At 35.6% G+C, this 22,650-nt stretch overlaps 1 protein-coding gene across 5 annotated transcripts in view; it reads left to right on the top strand.

The window, feature by feature from the left end:
- spast (spastin) overlaps positions 1-22,650 on the top strand; it is an 83,850-nt gene that overhangs the window by 43,161 nt on the left and 18,039 nt on the right. For all 5 annotated transcript variants that reach the window (XM_039738763.1, XM_039738765.1, XM_039738762.1 and 2 more), the window contains 12 exons: positions 142-323; positions 3,302-3,444; positions 4,732-4,825; positions 4,937-5,011; positions 5,342-5,413; positions 9,964-10,039; positions 10,539-10,630; positions 15,962-16,041; positions 16,711-16,753; positions 19,584-19,663; positions 22,172-22,242; positions 22,513-22,553. In XM_039738763.1, coding sequence (XP_039594697.1) covers positions 142-323; positions 3,302-3,444; positions 4,732-4,825; positions 4,937-5,011; positions 5,342-5,413; positions 9,964-10,039; positions 10,539-10,630; positions 15,962-16,041; positions 16,711-16,753; positions 19,584-19,663; positions 22,172-22,242; positions 22,513-22,553 — 1,049 coding nt within the window. The remainder of the gene's footprint in view (positions 1-141; positions 324-3,301; positions 3,445-4,731; positions 4,826-4,936; positions 5,012-5,341; positions 5,414-9,963; positions 10,040-10,538; positions 10,631-15,961; positions 16,042-16,710; positions 16,754-19,583; positions 19,664-22,171; positions 22,243-22,512; positions 22,554-22,650) is intronic.

The following is a 22,650-nucleotide window of genomic DNA, read 5'->3' on the forward strand; positions in this document are numbered from 1 at the left end:
CAACAGCATCATAATCGAGGTTAAACTTCTTTGCAGGAGTTGGGAATGACTTAAGGCAACAGTTTTAGAAGCTCTGCTGAAGATGTTTTGTTGGTTTTGTTTTTAATGAGGTAAATAACACTTTTTTTGTTCAATTTACAGAGAGTGGTGCAGTTCCAAAGAAGAAGGACCCTTTAACTCACTCAAGCAACTCTCTTCCACGATCCAAAACTGCAGCAAAAAATGCAACAGGACTTGCTGGTCATCATCGTTCACCCAGCTATAGTGGGTCTTCTATTTCAAACAGTTCCAGGGCACCAGCTCAGTCTTCTTCAGTGAGCAAGGTAAGGTTTGAAGCGGTCTTGCATTTGTGTTTTCCTTGTGTACCTACTCATTGTATATTCTTTATGATTGTCAGTTTCTATATTGAACAGTCAAGGCTACAGTTTTTTAAAAATAAAACAACATCCTGACCAAAAAAAAAAAAAAAGAGTTGGCAGGCACATCTTCCTTGAGACATATATTCAAGGTAGATGCTATTTATGCTGACACATTGGTAGCCATTATAGGATTCTTTTCCCCATGGTAGTGTCATCTAAAATGCAAATATTTTATAACATTTTTGACCAAAAAAACATGGTATGAAAAAATACTTCTTTAACAAATTAAGCAGCAGAGTAAACTTTGCTCCTGTTTTTAGGTTACACGGTTAAAACAGTATTTAAAAAAAAAAATCTAATTTAATCAGTTAAATGCAAATGCTTATTTTAAGATTTTTTTTGTATGCTTATATGTTAAAATGTAAACATGTTTGGGAAAATATATTGCACATATTTAGTGATGGTTATTGATCACACTTTTTTATTTTTTCCAAAGATGATGCTACTATTCTGATAGGTAGTACTTTATTTGTCCCAAGGAGGAAATTTAGCTTTTTACACAAGTTGAATAAATAAATTATTATTATAATCATTCTCAAATACATACCAGAATTACTAAAAAGAAAGAGAATATCTGGCATTATAAAATCCTATTGCCTTAGGTATGAAGGAGCCCCATTATTGTCTGCTGAACAGTTTGTTGGCTGAAAGTAACTAATGTGCAGCATTGTGAATAATGGCCATTGATTTGGTTTTCATTCTGTCCTTTGGTACTACCTCCAGTATTATCAAGAGTGCATCTCATAAATAAGCCAGCCTTCCTAATTAGCTTGTTGATCTGGTGGGCTGCTCTTAAAGTGATGCCGGCCCAGCACACCATAAGAAAATTTCCCTGACTGTCATGGAGCTGTAGAACATGTAATTGATGTCACTATGCATGTTGAAGGAATGCATTGTTTTATATAGTTCCTCAGTGTTGCAAGACTAGACCAGCTAGTCATTGATGCGGGCCCCCATGTACTTGTAAAGTGACTGAATAGTGACTATAGTGAAAGTTAGTAACCAGTTCTTGTTATTCCTGATGTTAAGTTAGACCAGGGGTGGGCAAACCTTTTGGCTCAGGGGCCACATTGATTTTTAAAATTTGACAGACAGGCCGGGACAGCACTAGATGCATACATATCAAACATTAAACATAAAAATGGCATTACAGTGTTAATATTTACATTCACTTTTAGTGGGAACAGTGTTGTTGATCACCCTTTTTTGCCAGTGCATCGAAGTCTGGTGTTAGTTTTGTTGTGGCAATTCTCAGAACAGATCTGAGGTGTTCATCGCTCAACTGGGATCTGTGGGGTGCTTTATTGGTGTTCATCACACTAAAAGTATGTTTACAGACATACGTAGAGCCAGATAACACTAGCATCCTCTTTGCCTTCTTCTGGATGTTTGGAAATTTGGCTGCGCTTAATGAAGCATAAAACTCATCCAGTTTAAGAGAGTTGAACTTCTCCTTTAAGACGGTGTCACATTGGAGATCAATCAGTTCCAACTGCAACTCCTGTGGCGCCATTTCAGGGTCCTGTGTGAAGGTACATGACACCAGCTGAAGTGACTTGTAAATTTTTCCAAAATCAGAGAACCGACGGCAGAATTTTCCATGCATTTCATCCATTGATTTCCTGTATTTTTTCGCAAGTCGAGGGGCCTCTTTCAGTATTGCCAGTGTCGGGAAATGAACGAATGAGTTGTTTGACATTTGCTTTGAGAATAAAGCCAGCTTGGTTTTGAAGGCTTTGACGTTTGTGTACATTTCATGCACAAACTGGTCTTTCCCTTGTAGCTTCACATTCAGCTCATTCATGTGCGTCAGTATGTCCACGGCAAAAGCTAAATCACAAAGCCAATCTGTGTCACTCAGCTCGGGAAAATTGTCAGCTTTTTCAAGTAGCTCCAAAACTGAGATAATCTCCTGTTTGAGCTCCGATACTCCTCAACAAACTTTCCCCAAATTTAACCAGCGGACATTGGAGTGGTAAAGTAAGTCCTGGTGATGAGCGTCAATTTCTTCAAGAAACTTAATAAACTGACGATGCTGAAGTCCCCTCGCTCAAATAAAGTTAACGTGTTTTACAACTGGCTTCATTACGTAGTCAATCTTCAATACAGATTTTCACAGTGCTTCCTGGTGGATTAGGCAATGTAAGAAAATTGCCTCCTGCTCAGGGTTGTCCTCCTTCACCCTCTCCTGGATTCTTTTGAGCAACCTGATGCTTTTTCCAGTCAGATTTGGTGATCCATCTGTGGTAACGTTGGCGAGCGTACTCCATGGTAGCTTGTGCCTATTGATGACCCCAACACGCTGTCATAGAAGTCCTCTACCCACATTTTCCCCTTTAGGGATTCCATGGCCAAAAACTCCTCCGTTATCTCAAAATTGTCATTAATCCCAAATTAATGTTGATTTATTTTGTTTTCTTATTGTGTCTTTTTTTCTATTCTTTATTATGTAAAGCACTTTGAGCTACTGTTTGTATGAAAATGTGCTATATAAATAAATGTTGTTGTTGATAACAAAATGTGGAAAAAGTGATACTTTCTGGATGCACTGTATGTATATATAATATATAATAGTAGTTGCAACTTACAGGTGACCCCGCCTTTTGTATCCCAGCAGATAATATATGGTATTATATATAATGCCTGTAGTTTCATTCGTTTATATTTGAAATTCCCATTTTGTCTGTATGTGTAGAAGTATTTTCAGAGCTAATTTTAAAGTGATCATATAACAGAAAAAATAACATTTTTCCAAGACCACTACTGTAAGTATTTTTGGAGTTTGTATATGTTATTTTTTTGGGATTGATTCAGTTTATTAATAGTGACATTTTTTAAATGTTGATGATAAACTAATATATGTTTTGTTTGAAAATTGTAAGATCCCAGCTGCAAAAGCCAGTAACAGGTCCAACAATAGACCTCCAACTCCAACAACTGCTCCTCGAAAAAAGAAGGATTTAAAGAACTTCAAGAATGTTGATTCTAGGCTTGCCCACCTGATACTTAATGAAATAGTAGACAGGTAAGAGTGTGGCAAAATTATCAAGACGGTAACTGCCATTGTTATGTATGAATATGGCCCTGTAACATGCATGTTGTCCATTCCCACATGTGCATATTTCAAACTCTTACTAAGTGGTTAACCTGTGTACCAGGTTCATAGCATCTTATGTAAGAGTCTGCAAATTTATTGTTTCTGTTATATTTAAATCAAGAAAACACTCTCTGAATAGCCTTTGATAAGTAAAAACTAATCAAAACTGAAAAGTGATATTCTGAGTGCACAGTTGGTGAAAAAACTTAAAAACCTACCAATCACTGGGACTGGTTTAAAAGTTGATAGAAGTTCCCTGATTCAAAGGAGACTCTTATTTTGCATCAGAAATGTTGTGGAAACAGAGTACAGTGTACATGTATGCTATATAAAGTGTGCACAGTGCAAACCAGACTATTTAGTATCTAAAAGAAAATCTAAAAGGTCAGTTACAGTGTACCTGAGAGAGTACCATACTAATGCAGATTAAGACCAGTCTACGTAGTACAGTACTAGTAGTAGATGAACTTCAGGCTTAATTATTGTTGGAATGAACAAAGAAGGTGATCAGGAAGTTTAAATATTCTTTAGACTGTGGCTAATATATATGCACATGATAAAGAATTCATGACAGAGGCTCTTGCATTAATAAATCTTGATAGGCTATGACTAACTGCAAACACAATATTTAAAACGATGATGACAGTTGTACAGTTGATTATGGATTATAGTGGAATAACATTATGCATTGAAAAATATGTTGTGGTGCCCTGTTCTTTATTGTTTGTACAGACTTACCTTGTTCAATTGGAAGAATCGTAACCCACCTATTAGAGCACCAAGGGAAAGCGATGTCTTAATGTTATCATAAACTGTAAATAATTCGGTGCTCTCTCAGGCTTTGAAAAATAATTCAAGAATTGAAAAGAATTAATTATTGCCAATTTGAAATAAAAAAAAAACATGTTGTTGCAAGACCTTTTTTGTTGTTTCACTGTATATGAGTAACCACATTAAACAGGGCTTGCATATCAAATATCTACCCTAATTGAGTAATGGATGGAAATTCTAGATTTTTTTTTTTTTTTTTTTTTTGGATCAAAATTTTTGTATTGTTGGCAAAAAAAAAATCTTAAGGAGAATACAATTTTGTGTCTTTTAATTCAAGCTAGAGAAAGCTTCTGTGAGTAAATGTTATTTTGTCTGCCTTTTCAACATTTTTGCCTTCTGCCAATTTACCTTTAATTTTTTTATCTCGCCATAATGATTTTTCAGTGGACCTTCAGTTCACTTTGATGATGTTGCTGGACAAGATCTTGCAAAGCAAGCACTTCAAGAGATTGTGATTCTTCCTGCTCTTAGACCTGAAGTAAGCAGAACAAGTTAAACCTAAAACAAGTTTTGTCTGTAAACAATTGCAATAATAATGAATAGTGAACACAGTTAAATAGTGTTTGTTAACTGAAATTTTCTTTTGTAGCTGTTTACAGGACTGAGGGCACCAGCACGTGGATTACTTCTCTTTGGCCCCCCTGGCAATGGAAAAACTATGTTGGTATGCATTTTATTTTTTTTTAATTTTTTATAAAAGCATTATATTACATTTTTTGCAACGCTGTTTCACTTTTTCATGTCTTTTCTTTTGGATAGTAACACCATTTAAAGCTGCATACAGTTCTGTCATTATCAGTAGTTCTCTACTGTGAGTTTAAAAATTAAAATTATTTCCATTCACTTCCCAAATCCACGTTTCCTTGACAAAGTATTTAGGACCCAGCCACTGTGCTAACACTTGGTGGTTCTTAAGGGTTGTATTTGATATAACTGGTAAAGATTTCAAATATATTGTGGTGTGCTCAATTAAAACATTTTCTAAATTTTGTAGGCAAAGGCAGTAGCCACAGAGTCCAATGCAACATTTTTCAACATAAGTGCTGCCAGCTTGACTTCCAAATATGTAAGTTTTTTTTATGATATCTAAAAAAACAAACTCTTTTTTTCAGTCCTTTTTGCTCTGTGTTGTAATTTTGCTGTATTTACAGTCTGTCTAAATGAATATTTCAAAGTAATTTTATGGTTTGCTTTATGAAACATTTTCTGTGGCCCAATCTATTAAGGACAGTGATTATAGTTTAATGGTGGTGTTAAGTGAAAAGGGCAAGGGCACACACGCCATTGCTAGAGGGTTTTTTTTGTCCATTTTTATTTTACCAAATTTAAAGTTGTAGTAATATCCCTATGAGTAAATTATGTTGAACTTTTTTCATTTAATAAAGACAAAAAAAAAAAACTTTAGCCTTACACTATTAAACAAAATGGACTTCAGGTGTCTCAATTATTTCCAAGATTGAAATACTTAGTTATTGTGCACAGCACATATCCCTATCTCTCAATGTAATACCTTGTGAAATGACACCACCATTTTCAGCATGGTGTCCTATTACCCAGTAATGTAAAGTATTTCATGTTTAAAATGCATTTTTTTTAATAAGGGAGGCATTATGACTAAGTGGGTAGTGCTACCGCCATCTAGGTCCACCATCCCTGGGAGGGAACCCTGTACCCAGATGATGTCTGCATGGATTTTACATATTCTGTCAACGTCTGTCTAGGTTTTCCTTCAGGTATTTGGGTCTTCCTCCATATTCTCAAATACGTGCAGGTTAGGTTAAATCCAATTATAAATTGCCCTCTGTGTGAATGTAGGTGTGTGCATAAGCTGGATTTTCAATAGACTGGTGTCCTGTTGAAGGATGTTTTCCTATCTTAAGCCAAGCATTGTCATGACAGGCTTGGGCTTCCCGTGGCCTTAAGTTAGATTAACTGTTTTCAAGGGTGTTATTTCTTTGAGTCAGTTTGATTGTGCTATTAATTTTCTGGGTGATACTTCAATATTTCTGGGGTTTAGGGTATTTTCTTTGTCTTTTGAACAAATATTTTTGACACTATTTTTAAATGAGCCTTCATATTGTTTTGACTACTGGGAAAACTTACTGTTGTGACCAGCTGCTTTTGTGGGAGCATGACATAATTGTGCCATCACCTGTAAAATTTTTCTTCTGTCCTTTTTCTGTTTTTGACCTTTACATGTGTCTTAACAATGAGTTTACTTCACATTTTATTTCTATATCACATTGAATCACAGTGGATGTAATTTGGCATGTTTGACATCGATTAACTGAAAAAAACCCTTTAATGTCAAAGTGTGAACAGATCTCTCCTGTCACTCTCTATCAGCTTTGCACATCTGCACACTGCAGGTTTTCCTCCATTCTCCTTTTCAGAACTGCTCAAGCTCTATCAGATTAATGGCATTTTTCAAGTTCAGTCACAAACTCTGTTAGATTGAGATCTGGACTTTGACAGTCCAGGGTGTTTTAATTTTGCGATTAAGCCATGTCTGTCTGCTTTTATCTTTATTCTTGGAGTGATTGTCTTGCTGGGAAATGCATTTTCTCTGAGGATACAGTTTTTTTTTGCAGACAGCATCCAGTTTTCCTCCAGGATTTCCCTGTTCATTTTGCATTCAGCCCTCACAAGCCTTCCAGCACCTGCTGTAAGGAAGCATCCCCACAGCTTGAATATGCCACCACCATGTTTCATGATGAATATGGTGTATTTTCGATTCATTAAAACTTCTTCTAGCTGACTTCATAGCTTGTCCTGTGCAATCTGGCAAATTCTAGCTGGGGTTTTCTCTGTTCTTTTTAAACAGTGGCTTCTGCTTTGCTCCTCTCCTATAAAGCTGCGATTGGTGAAGCATCTGGGCAATAATGGTTGTATGCAGCCAGTTTCAGCCATTCTTTTGTGTAACTCCTTCAAATTTCTCTTGAGGTCTCTTGGTGTTCTTTTGTCACTAGTCATCTGCCTACCTGATCTGTGTACAACCTACCCTGGACAGATTTACAGCTGTTACATGCTGCACAATATATTTTAATAAAACAAAAATACTGTAATTATGTGTTTGGTCCACCCTCACTTCTGAAAAGCATTATCTTTAGTTTCTATTTTTCTGACTTTTGCAGTCCTTGATGTGGTGGGGCCTAGAAAGACACTAAGCTACTTTGCTGTAAAACAAGGAAATAAACAGAAAATACTTGTATACATAATAGAGGTAGATTACTGGAGCTTAAACATTGCCAGTTATTAAAAAAAAAAACTTTTAGTATCAAGATGGATTTCCAGTCATCCGTTTAGCCATTGTTCAAAGTTTTCTGGAACTGTCTTTATTCTCTGGAATAGTATTCAGTTATGGTCAAATAAAGACCTTTTTATAGATTTTAAAACTGCAAACATACCTACACAACTCTAGGCAGTGCTATCCTTCTTCCCTCATTCTTAGTACTGTATTTAACAATAAATCCACCATGCAATCTTTAATATACAGGATAATATGTGCTCATATTTTTACCAAACATAATAGTATAATGCAGTGGTTCCCAAACTCGGTCCTGAGGACCCACTGTGGCTGCAGGTTTTTGTTCCAACCAGATTCACAATCAGTGATAATAATCAATAACGACTGATCTCATTTAATTTGCTGGTCTTTTTCGACTCTTATTCTGCATTCAGAGAAACACAACAGTATGTTTTTTTACATTTATAGGACATTTAGAAACATTTCTATTTTTTTCTAAAGCTGTAAATGCTTAACTCTCTTTTGTTGTTTTCCTGTTACTTTCCCCTTCTCCTGTGTATTTTGTTCCCTTCATTAAACCCTAGTAGTGACAATTAACAGCCAGACAGCAGACACCCGGGATGATAAAAGTAGCAAAGACATCAGTGTCAGACTTGCTAGTTAATAAATAATCAATTAAATAACCAGATCACCTGGAAAAGCAGAATGAAAATAAGGTTGAAAATACTGTTAACGATGTAAAAAAACTACATAATCCCCATATAACTGCATGTTACATTTTAATAAAATCTACCAAACTTAGTTTGTAATTTTTACATTGACTCCAAAACACACAAATTGGGAAATAATGACTCGCTTAATTAGGCTAAGAGTCCAATGAAAACAGAAGTTGGTTGGAACAAAAACATGCAGCTACATTTGGGAACCACTGGTATAATGTCTTCTTTCATAATTTCATTAATTTCTTCTATTCTGCACTATATATATATATATAGGCAATTTTAAAATGCATATATATATATATATATATATATATATATATATATATATATATATATATATATATATATATATATATTATATATAAAAACCTATACTATAATGTGCCTATGGGAAAGTTTAGAACTTGGTGTTGGTGACCCTTAGACATCGGAAGTTGTTTGGGACAACTCGTTTAGAACCCTTTGCCATTAGTTTTAATGGAGCAGTGAGTGGTGTGCAACGAGTGTTCACTGTGAAAAGCCTTTTATAAGAATGGTGATAGTACGACTGCTGTGCAAAGGGAATTTCTGAGTCATTACCAGTTAGGACGTCATGATCGTGCCCCGTCTACTCATACGATTACAAAATGAGTGCATAATTTCGAAGAAATGGTTTCATCCTTAAAAAAAAAGAAGTCCCCAGGTGGAGCCACTTTACATACTGCCCGACAGTTCATGGCAGCTATTTGACGATTGTTTGAAACGTTTGTTATTTAACGCAGTGATGACATTCCATGGTCTCCAAGATCCCCAGATCTCACTGTGATTTATTTTTAATCCATCCATTTTCTAACCCGCTGAATCCGAATACAGGGTCACGGGGGTCTGCTGGAGCCAATCCCAGCCAACACAGGGCACAAGGCAGGAACCAATCCTGGGCAGGGTGCCAACCCACCGCAGGACACACACAAACACACCAAGCACACACTAGGGCCAATTTAGAATCGCCAATCCACCTAACCTGCATGTCTTTGGATTGTGGGAGGAAACCGAGCACCGGAGGAAACCCACGCAGACACGGGGAGAACATGCAAACTCCACGCAGGGAGGACCCAGGAAGCGAACCCAGGTCTCCTAACTGCGAGGCAGCAGCGCTACCACTGCGCCACCGTGCCGGCCTTTATTTTTAATTTAAAAAAAAAATGTTCCCCCCATCTGTAGGGACATCTTAAAAGCCAAGTGTACTGTACACATCCTGCAAATATTGCTTAACTAAAAAATAGAATTGAAGAGGAAATCGCTGGCATTCCTCTTGCCATGTTACATTGATTAATGCAGAATTTCCATAACAAGCTGTACGGAGAAATGGACAACACCTTCATGATGTTTTCCTCAAAACATAAAATGAATATTGATTACGATCATTAATATATTATGATTTTCACCTTCCTACACCACTTCAAATTGCTTTTGCCCAACATACAAGGGCAGAGGAACATTTGTAATACGGTGGGTGGGATTATAGTACAGTCAAAATTCTTAAGAACACATTTTCATGTTCTGTATTTCCTGTCAAATAGACAGTATAGCTGATGTTTATAAGTCTTTTAAGCTATTTTGCATGAACTTTAGTTATTTCCTTCTATCCCTTTTGCTTTTCATTTTAAGGTAGGAGAAGGAGAAAAACTTGTAAGAGCGCTGTTTGCGGTTGCACGAGAACTTCAGCCTTCCATTATTTTTATTGGTAAGTAAGTAGTTGTATATTGGAAACCATTTATCCATATATGTTTAAACCTACTGAAAGAGCCTAAGACCAAAATTTGATATAACTGATTATTTTTGTAATGTCTACTGTTGAAAAGAAGCTTAAAGAACCATGTAAAAGTAAGAAAAATATAAATGGAAAATAATGGATTTGAAGTTTTTGTGTTTTTGGTGCATGGTTTTTATTTATCCTTAAAATAAGTTGTATGTTCTTTAACTATAAATATAGTTCTTAAAAATATTTATTGTCAGACAATGTAAAATCTGATTCTGACTGAAAGGCTGAAGTCAGTTTTTGAATCTTCCTGTATATTTGCTTTGCTGGTGCCAATGGATAAATGCTGAATACTGTTTCTAGCACATGATAGCCAAAGGTTTCAACATTTTGGGATGGCTCAAATTTTTCATTTTCTGAAACCATTTCATTCATTACCCTAAATGGTAAATTTTATGTGTTTTTGGTTTTTTTTCCTCTTCAGATGAAATTGACAGTCTCCTATGCGAAAGAAGAGAAGGTGAACATGATGCCAGTCGGCGATTAAAGACAGAAATGCTAATAGAGTTTGATGGAGTAAGTAATATTAATGTTTTAATAAAAATATTTGTTTTGCATGTATAAATCATCATCATCAGTATTTTATATATGCTGTATTTTATTTTCCCCATCAGTGCCCGAGGTTTGGAAGTAATCAGTGTGTGTTTTTCTTTCTTTCTTTCTGTTTCTCTTTTCTCACTGCATGTTAAAACATCAATGAGAGGGGATACCTGTCTAGATTTTTTTTAATAAACAGTATATTACATTTTACAATGTTTTGGTCAAAGAGGAAGTGATGCATATCTGGAACTCTTTAGTGCAAATTAAAACATAAAAGTAGTGAAATAGCTAATGCTCTAAACTTGCATTTTTCTAAAGGTTTCAAATTTGAAGTAGATATCTTCCCAGCTGTAATAGGGACTGCTATGGACATACTTAGTGATTTGGAAATTGTAGAGGAAAAAGTACTGCTTAGATTAAATAGGCTGAGATCTAACTAATCGCCAAGACCAGATAAGGTCTATCTTTGAGTGCTTCAGTAGTTTATTGAATGCATATAAAAACCTTTGTGCATATTTTTAGAAAGTCACTGCATACTTGGGAAATTTCCCTGGGAATTTAGGATGTATTATGTAGATTGGTGCAAAACTGTCTAAAACATAAGAAGCCAAAGGTTATAGTGTGAGGAACATTTTCAGAATTAAGTAGTGAAAATGGTGTCCTTCAGCAGTCGGTCCTGGTGCTGCTGTTATATGGTGGCTATATAAAGTCACCATGCCCTTTTGAAATAGTTACTTTGTCATACAGCCTGAAATCAAAAACCATGCTCAAAATAACTTTTACCAGCATTATTTACAAATGTTACCTTGCAACATTTAAAGTTAAAAAGTGTCGGAAATTTAATTTAATGAAATGAAAAACAAGAATGATGATGCTGGAAAAGTCATCAGTCCCCTGGTTTAATACTTAGTAGAGCCACCCTTTTCTGTAATTACAGCCATCAATCTTTTTCGAAATGTCTGTACCAGTTTTGCACACCCAGATTGGGGAATGTTTGCCCATTCTTCCTTGCAGAATTTGAGTTCAGTCAAATTTTTGTTGAGCAGTGGTGGACTGCTCTCTTGTCCATCCACAGATTTTCTATTGAATTTAAGTCAGGGTTTCTGAATTGGCCATTCGGTCGCATTCACCTTTCTATCCTTAAGCCACTGTGTTTTTCTTTGTTGGTATATTTAGGATCTTTTTATGTGGGAAGGTGGGTGATCTTCCCATCTTCAGCTCTCTAGAAGAGGGATGAAGTTTTCTTCTTCAAGAATTTGGATGTACTTGCCAATATCCATTTTCCTTTTAATCCTAACCAATCACCCAGTTCCTGCTGAAGAGAAACACCCCCACAACATAATGCTGCCACCACCATGCTCCACGTTGGGTATGGTGAGTTTGGGATGGTGTCCTGTTTGCTTTTCACTGAAATTTGCACTTGGAGTTCAATCAAAAAACTTAATTTCTTGTCTCATCTGGCCGTAATACCTTTTTCCACATGGCAGCAGAATCTTTTCAATAGAGCAAACAAGACTGAATTCTTTGTTGCCACCTTGCCCTACCGGTCATCTTTTTTTATAAAGCTTGAGAGATTTTTCTCACATACACAGATCAACCAGTCCCAGCCATGAAGCCTTGTAAGTCCTCCAAACTGGCCTTTGGTCTCTTGGTAGACTTTCTAATCAATGCACTTCTTGCTCGGTCATCCAGTTTGGATTTACAGCCTGGTCTAGGCAATGTTTTGGTGGTGCTACACACCTTCTACTTCTTAGTGATGCTCTGAACAGTACTCAGAAGTATAGCTGAAGCCTTTGAAATCTTTTTCTACTACTCTATCCTGGATGCCTTTTGACAGCACTTTCACAACCACGTTGGTTTCTTTTTCAGTGCTTTACACTATTAGTAAAAGTTTAAGAAAGAGCTGGTTTTATTCCACATAATCAACACCAAGTATAATTGATGTCTGGGGGGGAATTAGCCTGGTGTTTAATCTGGCAGCTGATTGGTTGCATCTGACTAGGTTTAGAATGGTATATTCTAAGGGTATGATCACTTTACCAAAACAGGTATTTCACTAATTGATTTTTAATAATTGTCCAAAATGTTTTAGAATGCTATTTTCACATTAACAAAGGGTTATAATGTAAACATATAGCTAAAAACATTTGAATTTATTTTATAGGGTGTAATGTGACAAAAGAGATTTTCACGGGGTATGATGATTTTCTATAGGCACAGCATTCATAAAGGGCTTGGGAACTTTTTCGATTAAATTGTTTAATTCTAATTAATGTTTTAAAGTTGTGTTCATATGCGATTTTTTTTTTTTATAAAACCAAATGGTACAGTTAAACAGTTCAACAAACACTTCCATTAACCGATCACGTGTACAGTCAAGATGTTAATGCAAAGAATATGACAAGCGGCACCTTTCCTTCAAACGAGCCAACTCCAAAGTCATTGTCTGGAATTGGTTTTGATATGAAAGATCGGATGTCGAACAAGGTAATATAAAATGCAGTGTTTGCAAAAAGACAATAGCAGTTAAAACTGGCAGAACATATAGATTATTTCAGCAGTTGAAACTGAAACAGCAGAATGGACCCAGTGCCAGACATACACTGGACAAAAATAAGCTTGTCTCTGTTAGCTTTGACATGTTTTTCACCCTGCTTTGGCATGCACCACACAAGGGATCCTTCCCATGGTATATCCCATTAGACATTGTGATAATATTGGGACTGGGGAAAAATATACACTATCTTACCATGCAGTGGTGGTCAGGCTGTGGTGGTAGAGAAGCACGAGTAAGCTGTCTGAAATGGACAGTCAGAGGATTATCAGAGCTCACTTGAACTAAGTGACTCCTATATGGGCAGCTCACTCTGAAGACCTGTAGTCATTTCTGGCCAGTTAGCTTAGGTGACCTTGTGGGTCTGCACTGGCTGCATTCAAAGTCCCTGCACACACCCCCCCACCAAACCCCCATACACAATTTGCTTTTGTTTAGCCAATAAGCTGCCACAGGTGGGCAGAACAATAAAAGAATTTATATTTAGTTGGAAGGTTTTTGTTTGGTTCACTTTTAAAGAGTGATATTCTCACTTTAATGACAGCTAGTGCCTCGTGCTTGCCTATATGACAGAAGTAACTGCGTTCAAATAAAAAGTGCACATGCTTAGGACGGTGGGGCTGGATTAGTAATATCTATCTTGTTTTTGCTAACCAATAAATTGTTAGGTAATCCACATGAGGGATTTCTTTACACCCCAGAATACTCCACGAGAAAAGGCAATGTGTCTCTCTGCATGAAAGAGACCTGATCTGCAAATTATATAACTAAATAATCGGGTGGAAATCTCCATGAGGGACAACTCATGACTTGTGGGAAACAAAACATGTCTTGGACTTCTAGTGCTTGTTTTCAGTTAAAAAAAAAATTGTTCTCCCATTGACATTTGTGAAGTCTGTTGTATTTTCCCTAGCAGAAAGCTTTTCATGTTCATTGATGAGTTGAAAGGCATTTATGAACATGAGCATATAGAACATTTTGACAGTGGCACCCACACAGGCTACCTTGGCAAAACAATTGAACATAAGCTGATTAATTTCATATGTGAGAAAGTATTTGAGCATATATAGTAAGTCATATCAAGCAGACCAAATATTATTCCCATATTTTGCATTGCACACTTGATGCTAACCATGAGGAGCAAGTGATACTAATTATGAGAATTGTCACACTTGAGGAATTATCCAGGATTAAAGAGCACTTTATGGGATTCCCTCTAGCAACAGGAGAAATTTTGTAGGGCAGACTTGAGCAAAAAAAAAAAAAAAATTGTTTTGATGATTGCAGAAGGCGATCGTACAGATTGGCAATGGTGTCAACATGAGTTGGAAGCACAAAGGTGCGCATGGAAGATTGCTGCAAAAAAATCCCACAGCTTTCTTTGTGTCATATGTTGCCTACACCTTAAATGTAGTGGTAACAGATGCAGCCAGAAGATCAAGAAATGACATTGCCTTCTTTAGACATCTGCAATGGTTTTACAGCATTTTTTTCAGCTGCACCTCAAAGGTGTACTGTCTTGGTGAAATATGTGTATATCACAATACATGTTTGTATTGTGGTTGTTGGAGCCCCACAGCAAAACCTTACCTAGGGCCTTAAATGTTTATGGCCAACCCTGCCTATAGTTATATTTAAGGGAAGAAGAGTGAGAACTGCAAATGTAAAAACAAATTACACAGAAAAAGTAAAAAAAAGAAAAAAAATGTGCACAGAAAGAAGCTCTTATTATTTTGCACCTTTTTTCATTGTCAGTAAACTAAGGTTTTAAAAGATACACTTTTGTTTTTAATTTAGTTTTTTGTGGTGAAGTATGTAAATCATGAATCATAATTTTTAAAAAAAAATGAGGTTTTGTTTTTGCTCTATTTCCTGGACCTAATAAATATATATACAGTACATGCACACATACACATAAATGATCTGATCTGGATAGGAATATACTGTAATTAACAAGCTGGTTAAGTTTACTGATGATACCAAACTAGGTGGAATGGCAGCTACTCTAGAATTAATTGAGTCTTTACAGAGGACTTGTAGAGAATGCAGGCTTGATTAGATTTGCGGCAGATGAAATTTTAATGTTAATTAAAATTACATCTTAGAAGTAGAAATGCAAGATTTGGAAATGTCTGGATAAGAATGGCCTAGTAGTCATGGTGGACTTGTCACTTTCAACATCCATACAGTATACATGAGTCATTAATAATGCTGAAAGATTGTTATGTAGCCCGATGTGTATAGTACAAGGCAAAGGAGGTTTTTCTTTTGGAGAAAAAGTTCAGCGAAGAGTAGTTGGGCCAACTCTATGGCTGAGAAGTATGAGCCATGAAAATAGACTAAATAACTTGATCCATTTCAGTTTAAACCAATAAAGATAAATTTGAGATAATTGAAGTTTTTAAAATTGTGAAAGGAATTAATACAGTGAGTTGAAACTGTTACTTTAAAATTAGTTCAACAACTACATAGGGACATGGGGTAAATTACGTACTCAGATTTTTGCTCACAATTGTTGGAACATTTTTCTTTACACCGAGAATAGACCACATTGAATAAATTAACTGGTTTTGTGGTAGACAATAGGACTTTAGAAACATTCAAATCATGACTTGATGTTATTTTGGAGAAATTTGGTGGATAGGATTGGAAAACTTTGTTGGGCTGAATGGCTTCTCATCAAAATACTTCTAATGTTGTGATGTTCTAACTTTAGTCACATGAAATTGTAGTAATTTAAAATCTAATCTCAGGTGCAGTCTGCAGGAGATGACAGAATTTTGGTGATGGGTGCAACGAATAGACCTCAAGAGCTGGATGAAGCAGTACTTAGGTATAGTATCATATTTTTGACCATGCCTTTCCTTCTTTTTTTTTCTCTCTTATAAAGATGTATTATTTTCCATTATAAGCACAGGAGTAGACTTGCCAATATTCATAAACACTTAGATTTTAATACAGTTTACTGTCTTTAGGATTTGATTTTACTGATACAGGTAGTTTTAATATTAATATTATTGAGAATAAAATTCTGAGAATGAGCAGACAAGATGAGTTATTTTAAACAGATGCAGCTAAAAGCTTATCTAAGTGTTTTTGAAGAAAATCAATAAGTCTTTTTTTATTTAAGATAAATACCCACAATAATGTTTTGCATGAATGACTCATTGGTAGTTTTAGTAAAGGAAAAATCTCTGTTTAGAGTGTTTTTTGGAAGTAGGCACTTCTTTGTTGAACAGCACAAAAGATGCTTTTTAAATTTTCAATCTGAAATAATTTCTTTAGCAACATATAATCTTTAATTAATTAAAATATATTTTTGTGTACTGCAAGACTTCATCTTCTCAAGTTCAACCTCTTCATTCATGTAGCTTTTATAAAGTGTGGTTGAAGACTGGTATGTTTGCTTTTTATAAGTATTATAATTAAATGTATTAAACAATTTTTTCCTAAAATTTTTTTTGTTCAGATTGTTTTGATTTTTGATATTTGAATTTTGCAGGCGTTTTACCAAAAGAATTTATGTAACGCTGCCTTCTGAAGAAGTAAGTTTTAAAACACGAAACAGTTTTTCCTTCAGTCTGTATTACGATAATAAGGCCTCATTATATTATAAATATATATATATATATATATCATGAGGGACGTTCAAAATGTTTCCACACTTTTTTTAACTCTATTTATTCAGAATTTCAAAAACCAATTACATCACTTTTCTACATAGTCACCTTCATTTTCGATGCAATTTTCCCAGCATCGTATAAACTTTTTAATGCCCAATTACTTTCCTCCCGCTTTCACCGTTTACAATGAAAATATAAAAGTGCAGAAACTTTTTGAATGTCCCTCGTGTATACTCTGTATATAATAACAATTTTTGGTTTGTTTTTTATAAGAACAATAAAATCGCAGAGTTCTTATTTTGTCCTAACATGTGAACATATTAAATTTATTAATTTGCATCTTTTTCAGTAATTCAAAAATGGTGTTTTGTCTAAATTGCAAAAATCTGCATCTAAACATTTAAACTCATAATACTGATGTCACATGAAACAGTAAATACGGAGATTATTCAGGATAATTTAATTTATAACATCTCTCTGAGGCTGAATTTTAGGGAGGCTTTTCTTCTCAGTTTTGTGAACTAGTCACTTTTTCGTGCACTTTATCAAGCATTGCCATGTGCGTTTGTGAAATTTTCATTTTAACTAACTCAACTAACTGATAAATAACATTTACAGTGGCATGCAAAAGTATACAGTCTCCTTGAAAGTCATCATAATTTTCTACATGACAATAGATTTGTACACATTTATTATCCCTTCAGTATTTTTAATGTGAACTCTTATGCAGCAACAATACATTTCCAAAGTCAAAATAAACAATTCTCTTTAGATATTTAACTGAAGAAAAAAAACTAATGTACAATGTTAGTTTTTGCATAAGTATTTAAACCTTTGTGCTTTGGAAGCTCCAGGTTTACATAAATGACACAAAGATCTCTGTCATTTGACAGTCTTAATTAAACATAATTAGATACTACTTGTGAGCCCTTTATATCTCTCTGGATATAAAAAAAAAAACCCTTTGTAAGCGCAATAGTCTTTGTTGGACAATCACTACAAAAATAAAGACAAAGTAATATTCTGCTGATGTTTGAAGCAATGTCATTGAATTGGACAAGACAGGAAATGGCTACAAAAAAAATATTAAAGAGTTTTAATGTCCTGTTAATCACTGTTTGATCGATCCATTATCTGAAAGGGAAAGATTCATCACAGCACACAGACTCTTATTGGAACAGGCCATCCTTCAAAACTAAACATTGGCGCAAGATGTTGACTGATGAGAGAGACACTACTAAAACTCCAACCGTCACTCTCGGAAATCTGCAATACTCTTTGGCTGTAACTGGAGTGAAGGTGCATGGATCCATAATTTTAAGAGCTGTCTATAAAAACAGGCCTCTATGGGATGGTGGCAAGAGAAAAGCCATTCCTTAGGAGTTTCCACATTAAAACATGTATGGCATTTGCTACAAAGCATGAGAATGACCCAGTTAAGGTGTGGTAAAATGTTTGTTGGTCAGATGAAACCAAAATAGCATTTCTGGCCAGACTATAAAGAGGTATCTGTGGCGTAAAACTGAACCTGCCCATGCCTCAAGAGACACCATACCAACAATGAAATATAGTGTTGGCAGTGCTATAGGGATACTTTTCATGTGTTGGGACTGGGAGTCTTGTCAGAGTTGAAGGGGCAATGGATGGATTCAAATACTTCACAATGTTACATGAAAATTTGTTCTAGTCTGCTATGAACCTACAGTAAGCACGAATTTTAATATGATGGCCAAAATAACTCAGTTTTGCTCTCATCAGACAATAGAACATTATTCTAGCTAAGATTTCATACTGTATATGTTTTTAAACAAAGGCTTTGTCACTCTCCCATAAAGCTATAAATGCTGAAGCTCTTCAGCAACAATTGTCTCTTCAGTCTCAACCACTGTATCTGGTAGCTCCTTCAGAGTTCTTATAAGATACTTGGCGGTCTACCTCACTAGTAGTCTTCTTGTACCATTGGCTCAGTTTTTGTGGATGGCTTGCTCTAAACACATTTACAGCTCTGCCATAATCTTTATTTCTTAATAACCATTTTAACTGTACTCCAGGGAGAGTTTAGTGACTAAGATATTTTCTTGTTTCAATCCCCTGACCTGTGCTTTTTCAATCACATTTTCACTGAGTTGCTTGGGAGTGTTTCTTTTTGTAGGCCAGGCCACTATACTGACGCACCATAAGAGGCCTCTCCCAGATATACTGTAGGTGGATTCATACTACAGTCAGTTAAAATCCCTTAACTACAGACATCAACAAGTCTACAGATCTATCTATAGTTAACTAATTCTGTGACTTCTATACCAATTGGCTGCACCAATTATTATTTAGGTGTCATTTTAAAGAGGTGAATACTTATGTGATGAATTATTTTGTGTTTTATATTAGTAATTAATTTAGAGCACTTATGCAGAGCTCTGTTTTCACTTTGACATGAAATCGTCTTTTTCAAATGATCAGTGTCAAAAAAGCCAAGTTAAAACCACTGTGGTTCAATATTGAATAAAAATAAACTGAAAACGTCCAAGAACATGGATACTTTTTGTGGGCACCATATTCCAGCAAACAGATTAAGATTACTTTAATAGATTGAGACTAGTAAAAAAAAAAAAAAGCAATACCTGACCTCATTGGGATGCACAAATTTATCAACAGGATCCTGTGTTTTAAACTCTCTCTCTGTATTCTCATTTTTGAGAGACTAAAAGGAGTTTTGTTTTGCATATAAATTATGTCTTTGTCTTCGACTTTTTAGACACGCTTGAGGCTATTGAAAAATCTCCTTGGTAAACATGGTAATCCATTAAGCCAGAAAGATCTGACAGAACTGGCCAGGTACTCCATCTCCTGTTGCTAATTTGTATTTAATTGTAAACTTGTCTTTGTTAACGGCTTTTCATTGGTATATATTATAATATATGATTTACTTGTGTCATCGTTTAACCTGTCGGGTTTTGCAATTAGAAATAATGATACATGGCTGTGCAATCTGCATCAACCTATATTTGCAGATTTTTTATATGTTTACAATGTCTCCAACATAAATAATTTAGCATAACTTTTATATGGAAACCACTTGGCTGGTAGGAGCACCGCCTCCAATACAGAAAAATACTTCGGCTTGATATTGAAGAATCACCATATTTGTATTGTTTCAGTTGTTGTTTGCAGTCTTAAGTCATAATGATGTATCCTTAGTAATGAAATGCTTCTGAATTGCTCCCATTTTTAATTAGCTTGACATTGTCCTTATAAAAAATGTGAGACAAATTTTACCCCTTTACACCTTTCTGTTAATGCCTAAACACTATTGAGTTAGTGAGACCGCATCTGGAATACAGTACCCCCCTGAAATTCGTGGGGGTTACGTAACATTCCTTTAGAACCCGCAAATTGTGAAAAACTGAGAATTATGGATGTGGCTTAAAAAATGCCTATTTACTTTTTAAGTAAACGTCTCAATTCACAAAGAAAAAGTGAAATTTTAATGGCATTAACACATTTTTTTTTTCATGCAAAGAGCATCACAATTACTGCAACATGGATCATTTTACACACTGCCAGTATTTAAAAAAACTACTGAAACAATGTATACAATGTGCAGGTGACGCCATTGATGAAATTCAGTAAATCACTGAGCCAACTGTGCTTGAACTGGCTGCACGCAAACACACAGAGGCCACCACTAATGCTTGCAGGCTAGTCTAGTGCAGTAGCTGAATCCCAGAGACAGTGAGGCTGCAGTGCTCATAAGCTGGTTGCTCAACAAATGTACAGCATGGACTGATCAGCTCTGGCGTGCTGGTAAATAACACTGGGAACCGACTATAGCCGGTTGCGGCGGTTTAAGGGTTAAGAAGAACAAAATGAAAAACGCAAGAACACTTAGCTGGAGATGTGTCACAGGGCAGCAGTCAATCAGCAGCAATGAGAAATGAATAACACTGTAGCGGTTCGGTGCCGCTAGATTCATTTATTTTTATGGTGGAGACAAAAACAAAGCAAACTGGTAATCAAACAGCAAATAAAGAATGTGATGAAAACAATGATACCACCCCTGTTCCCCTTCCTGTGATTATGCATTAAATACAACAAAGCACAAACAAAACACACACAGTAAAGTCCATGAAAAATGGCAATGGATGAAATGTAATTATGAAAATAGATAGTCCAAAGATCTGCACGTTGAATTGGAATGTAAAGATAGTCCCACCGGTAGTTCCTGAAATGGTTAAGCCAGGTGGACGGGTTCAGGAGCAATCCAGGACAAAATGAATAGGTACAGGTAACCCATCAGAAGGCAGACAGGAACTTGAAACACAAATTACAAAAACCTTTTTTTTTTTTTTTTTTTGGTCACTGGCCCCCTTTTTAAAAGCCGCACTGACGTCCTTTAACCCTATCAGCCCCTGCACCCTCAGCAGAAGACCAATCGGAGCCACTGCTGGGCGTTGCAGTTTCAAATTGTAGTAGAGTACAACGTTCTCGGATTGGCTACTTTCACCATCCCAAGCTGCATTTTCCTATACGATTGCTTCCTGTTCTCTCTACAGTGCAGTATTGCCATGAAAAAAGCCAAAAAAATTCCGGAGGATATTTGCGGTTTTCGCCAACAATTATTAGTTAGGTTCTAAGGAAAAATCCACGAACGACTGAGGCCGCAAACTCTGAACCGTGACATCTCTGGGGTTTACTGTACCATGCAGAGCTATGGTCACCATTCTACAAATGACGCACCTCCAGATGGTAGTATAGGGAAGAAAGTGCAAGCCATTGCATCCTGTTGGTATGTGAGGGAGCTGAACCTTGTCTTAAGAATGCTTAACAACATTGGTAAAGTGGAACAGGACAGTTCTTTCAGTTGTAAAGTGAATCACATTCTCAGGGGCAGGTTTAAAAATCACAGGGAAGTGCATTAAAGGTGGAAGCCAAGAAACATTTCTTAACATAAAGGAATAAAATTCCACAACAGAAACTTTGACACATTTTTAAAATGTATCTGGGTGAGAGATTGCAATAGCTAACAATTTAAAGGTATAAAAAGACAACCCGTCATTTTTTCATATGTCTAATATAAATAAGTTTTATTTGGGGTGGGGGCAGAGTAGGGAATTTATTTATGATGCCAAGTTACCTTTTAATGAGAAAATGGCCATTTGCTAGTTATATGGGAATGTGTGTCAGTAGTTGGTAATTTGTCTGATAAATCTTCATTGATGCCCCCATAGCTGATGTTAAACATTTTTTACATTTTTTTTCAGATGTAAGTAGGTTTTAACTGTGTAGACTTTCTTAAATTTAAAATAGTGATAGCCTTTTTTTGTGGTTGATGTGTTTTTACAGAATGACAGATGGCTATTCAGGGAGTGACCTGACTGCGCTGGCTAAAGATGCCGCTTTAGGCCCAATAAGGGGTAAGAAATTATTTAAAATACTGTTGCCAATTGGGATTTATATGAAATAGTTGATTATAATTTGCAAATTATCATGGCTGGATGATTTTATTGTTGATTTCATTTGGTGTATGCTTATGCTACACTTTGATATGATGCATTGCTTGGTTTAATGTAGACATTTGAGAAATATAACTTATTAGGGAGGATTAATGTTCCATAACATCTGACATGAAAACTGTAAATTCTGATTACAAATAAACTTTATTTATTCATTTGTTTATTTTTTAGAACTCAAACCTGAGCAAGTTAAAAACATGTCTGCAAATGAGGTATGCTATTTTTAGTAATTTTTCTCAACTGCACTTTAAAGATCAATATAATTATTAATCAGGGCATTAATTACTAGGTGCTTATTTCTATATGGAT

The sequence above is a fragment of the Polypterus senegalus genome, chromosome 16, assembly GCF_016835505.1.
Source record: "Polypterus senegalus isolate Bchr_013 chromosome 16, ASM1683550v1, whole genome shotgun sequence".
Taxonomy (NCBI): Eukaryota; Metazoa; Chordata; class Cladistia; order Polypteriformes; family Polypteridae; genus Polypterus; species Polypterus senegalus.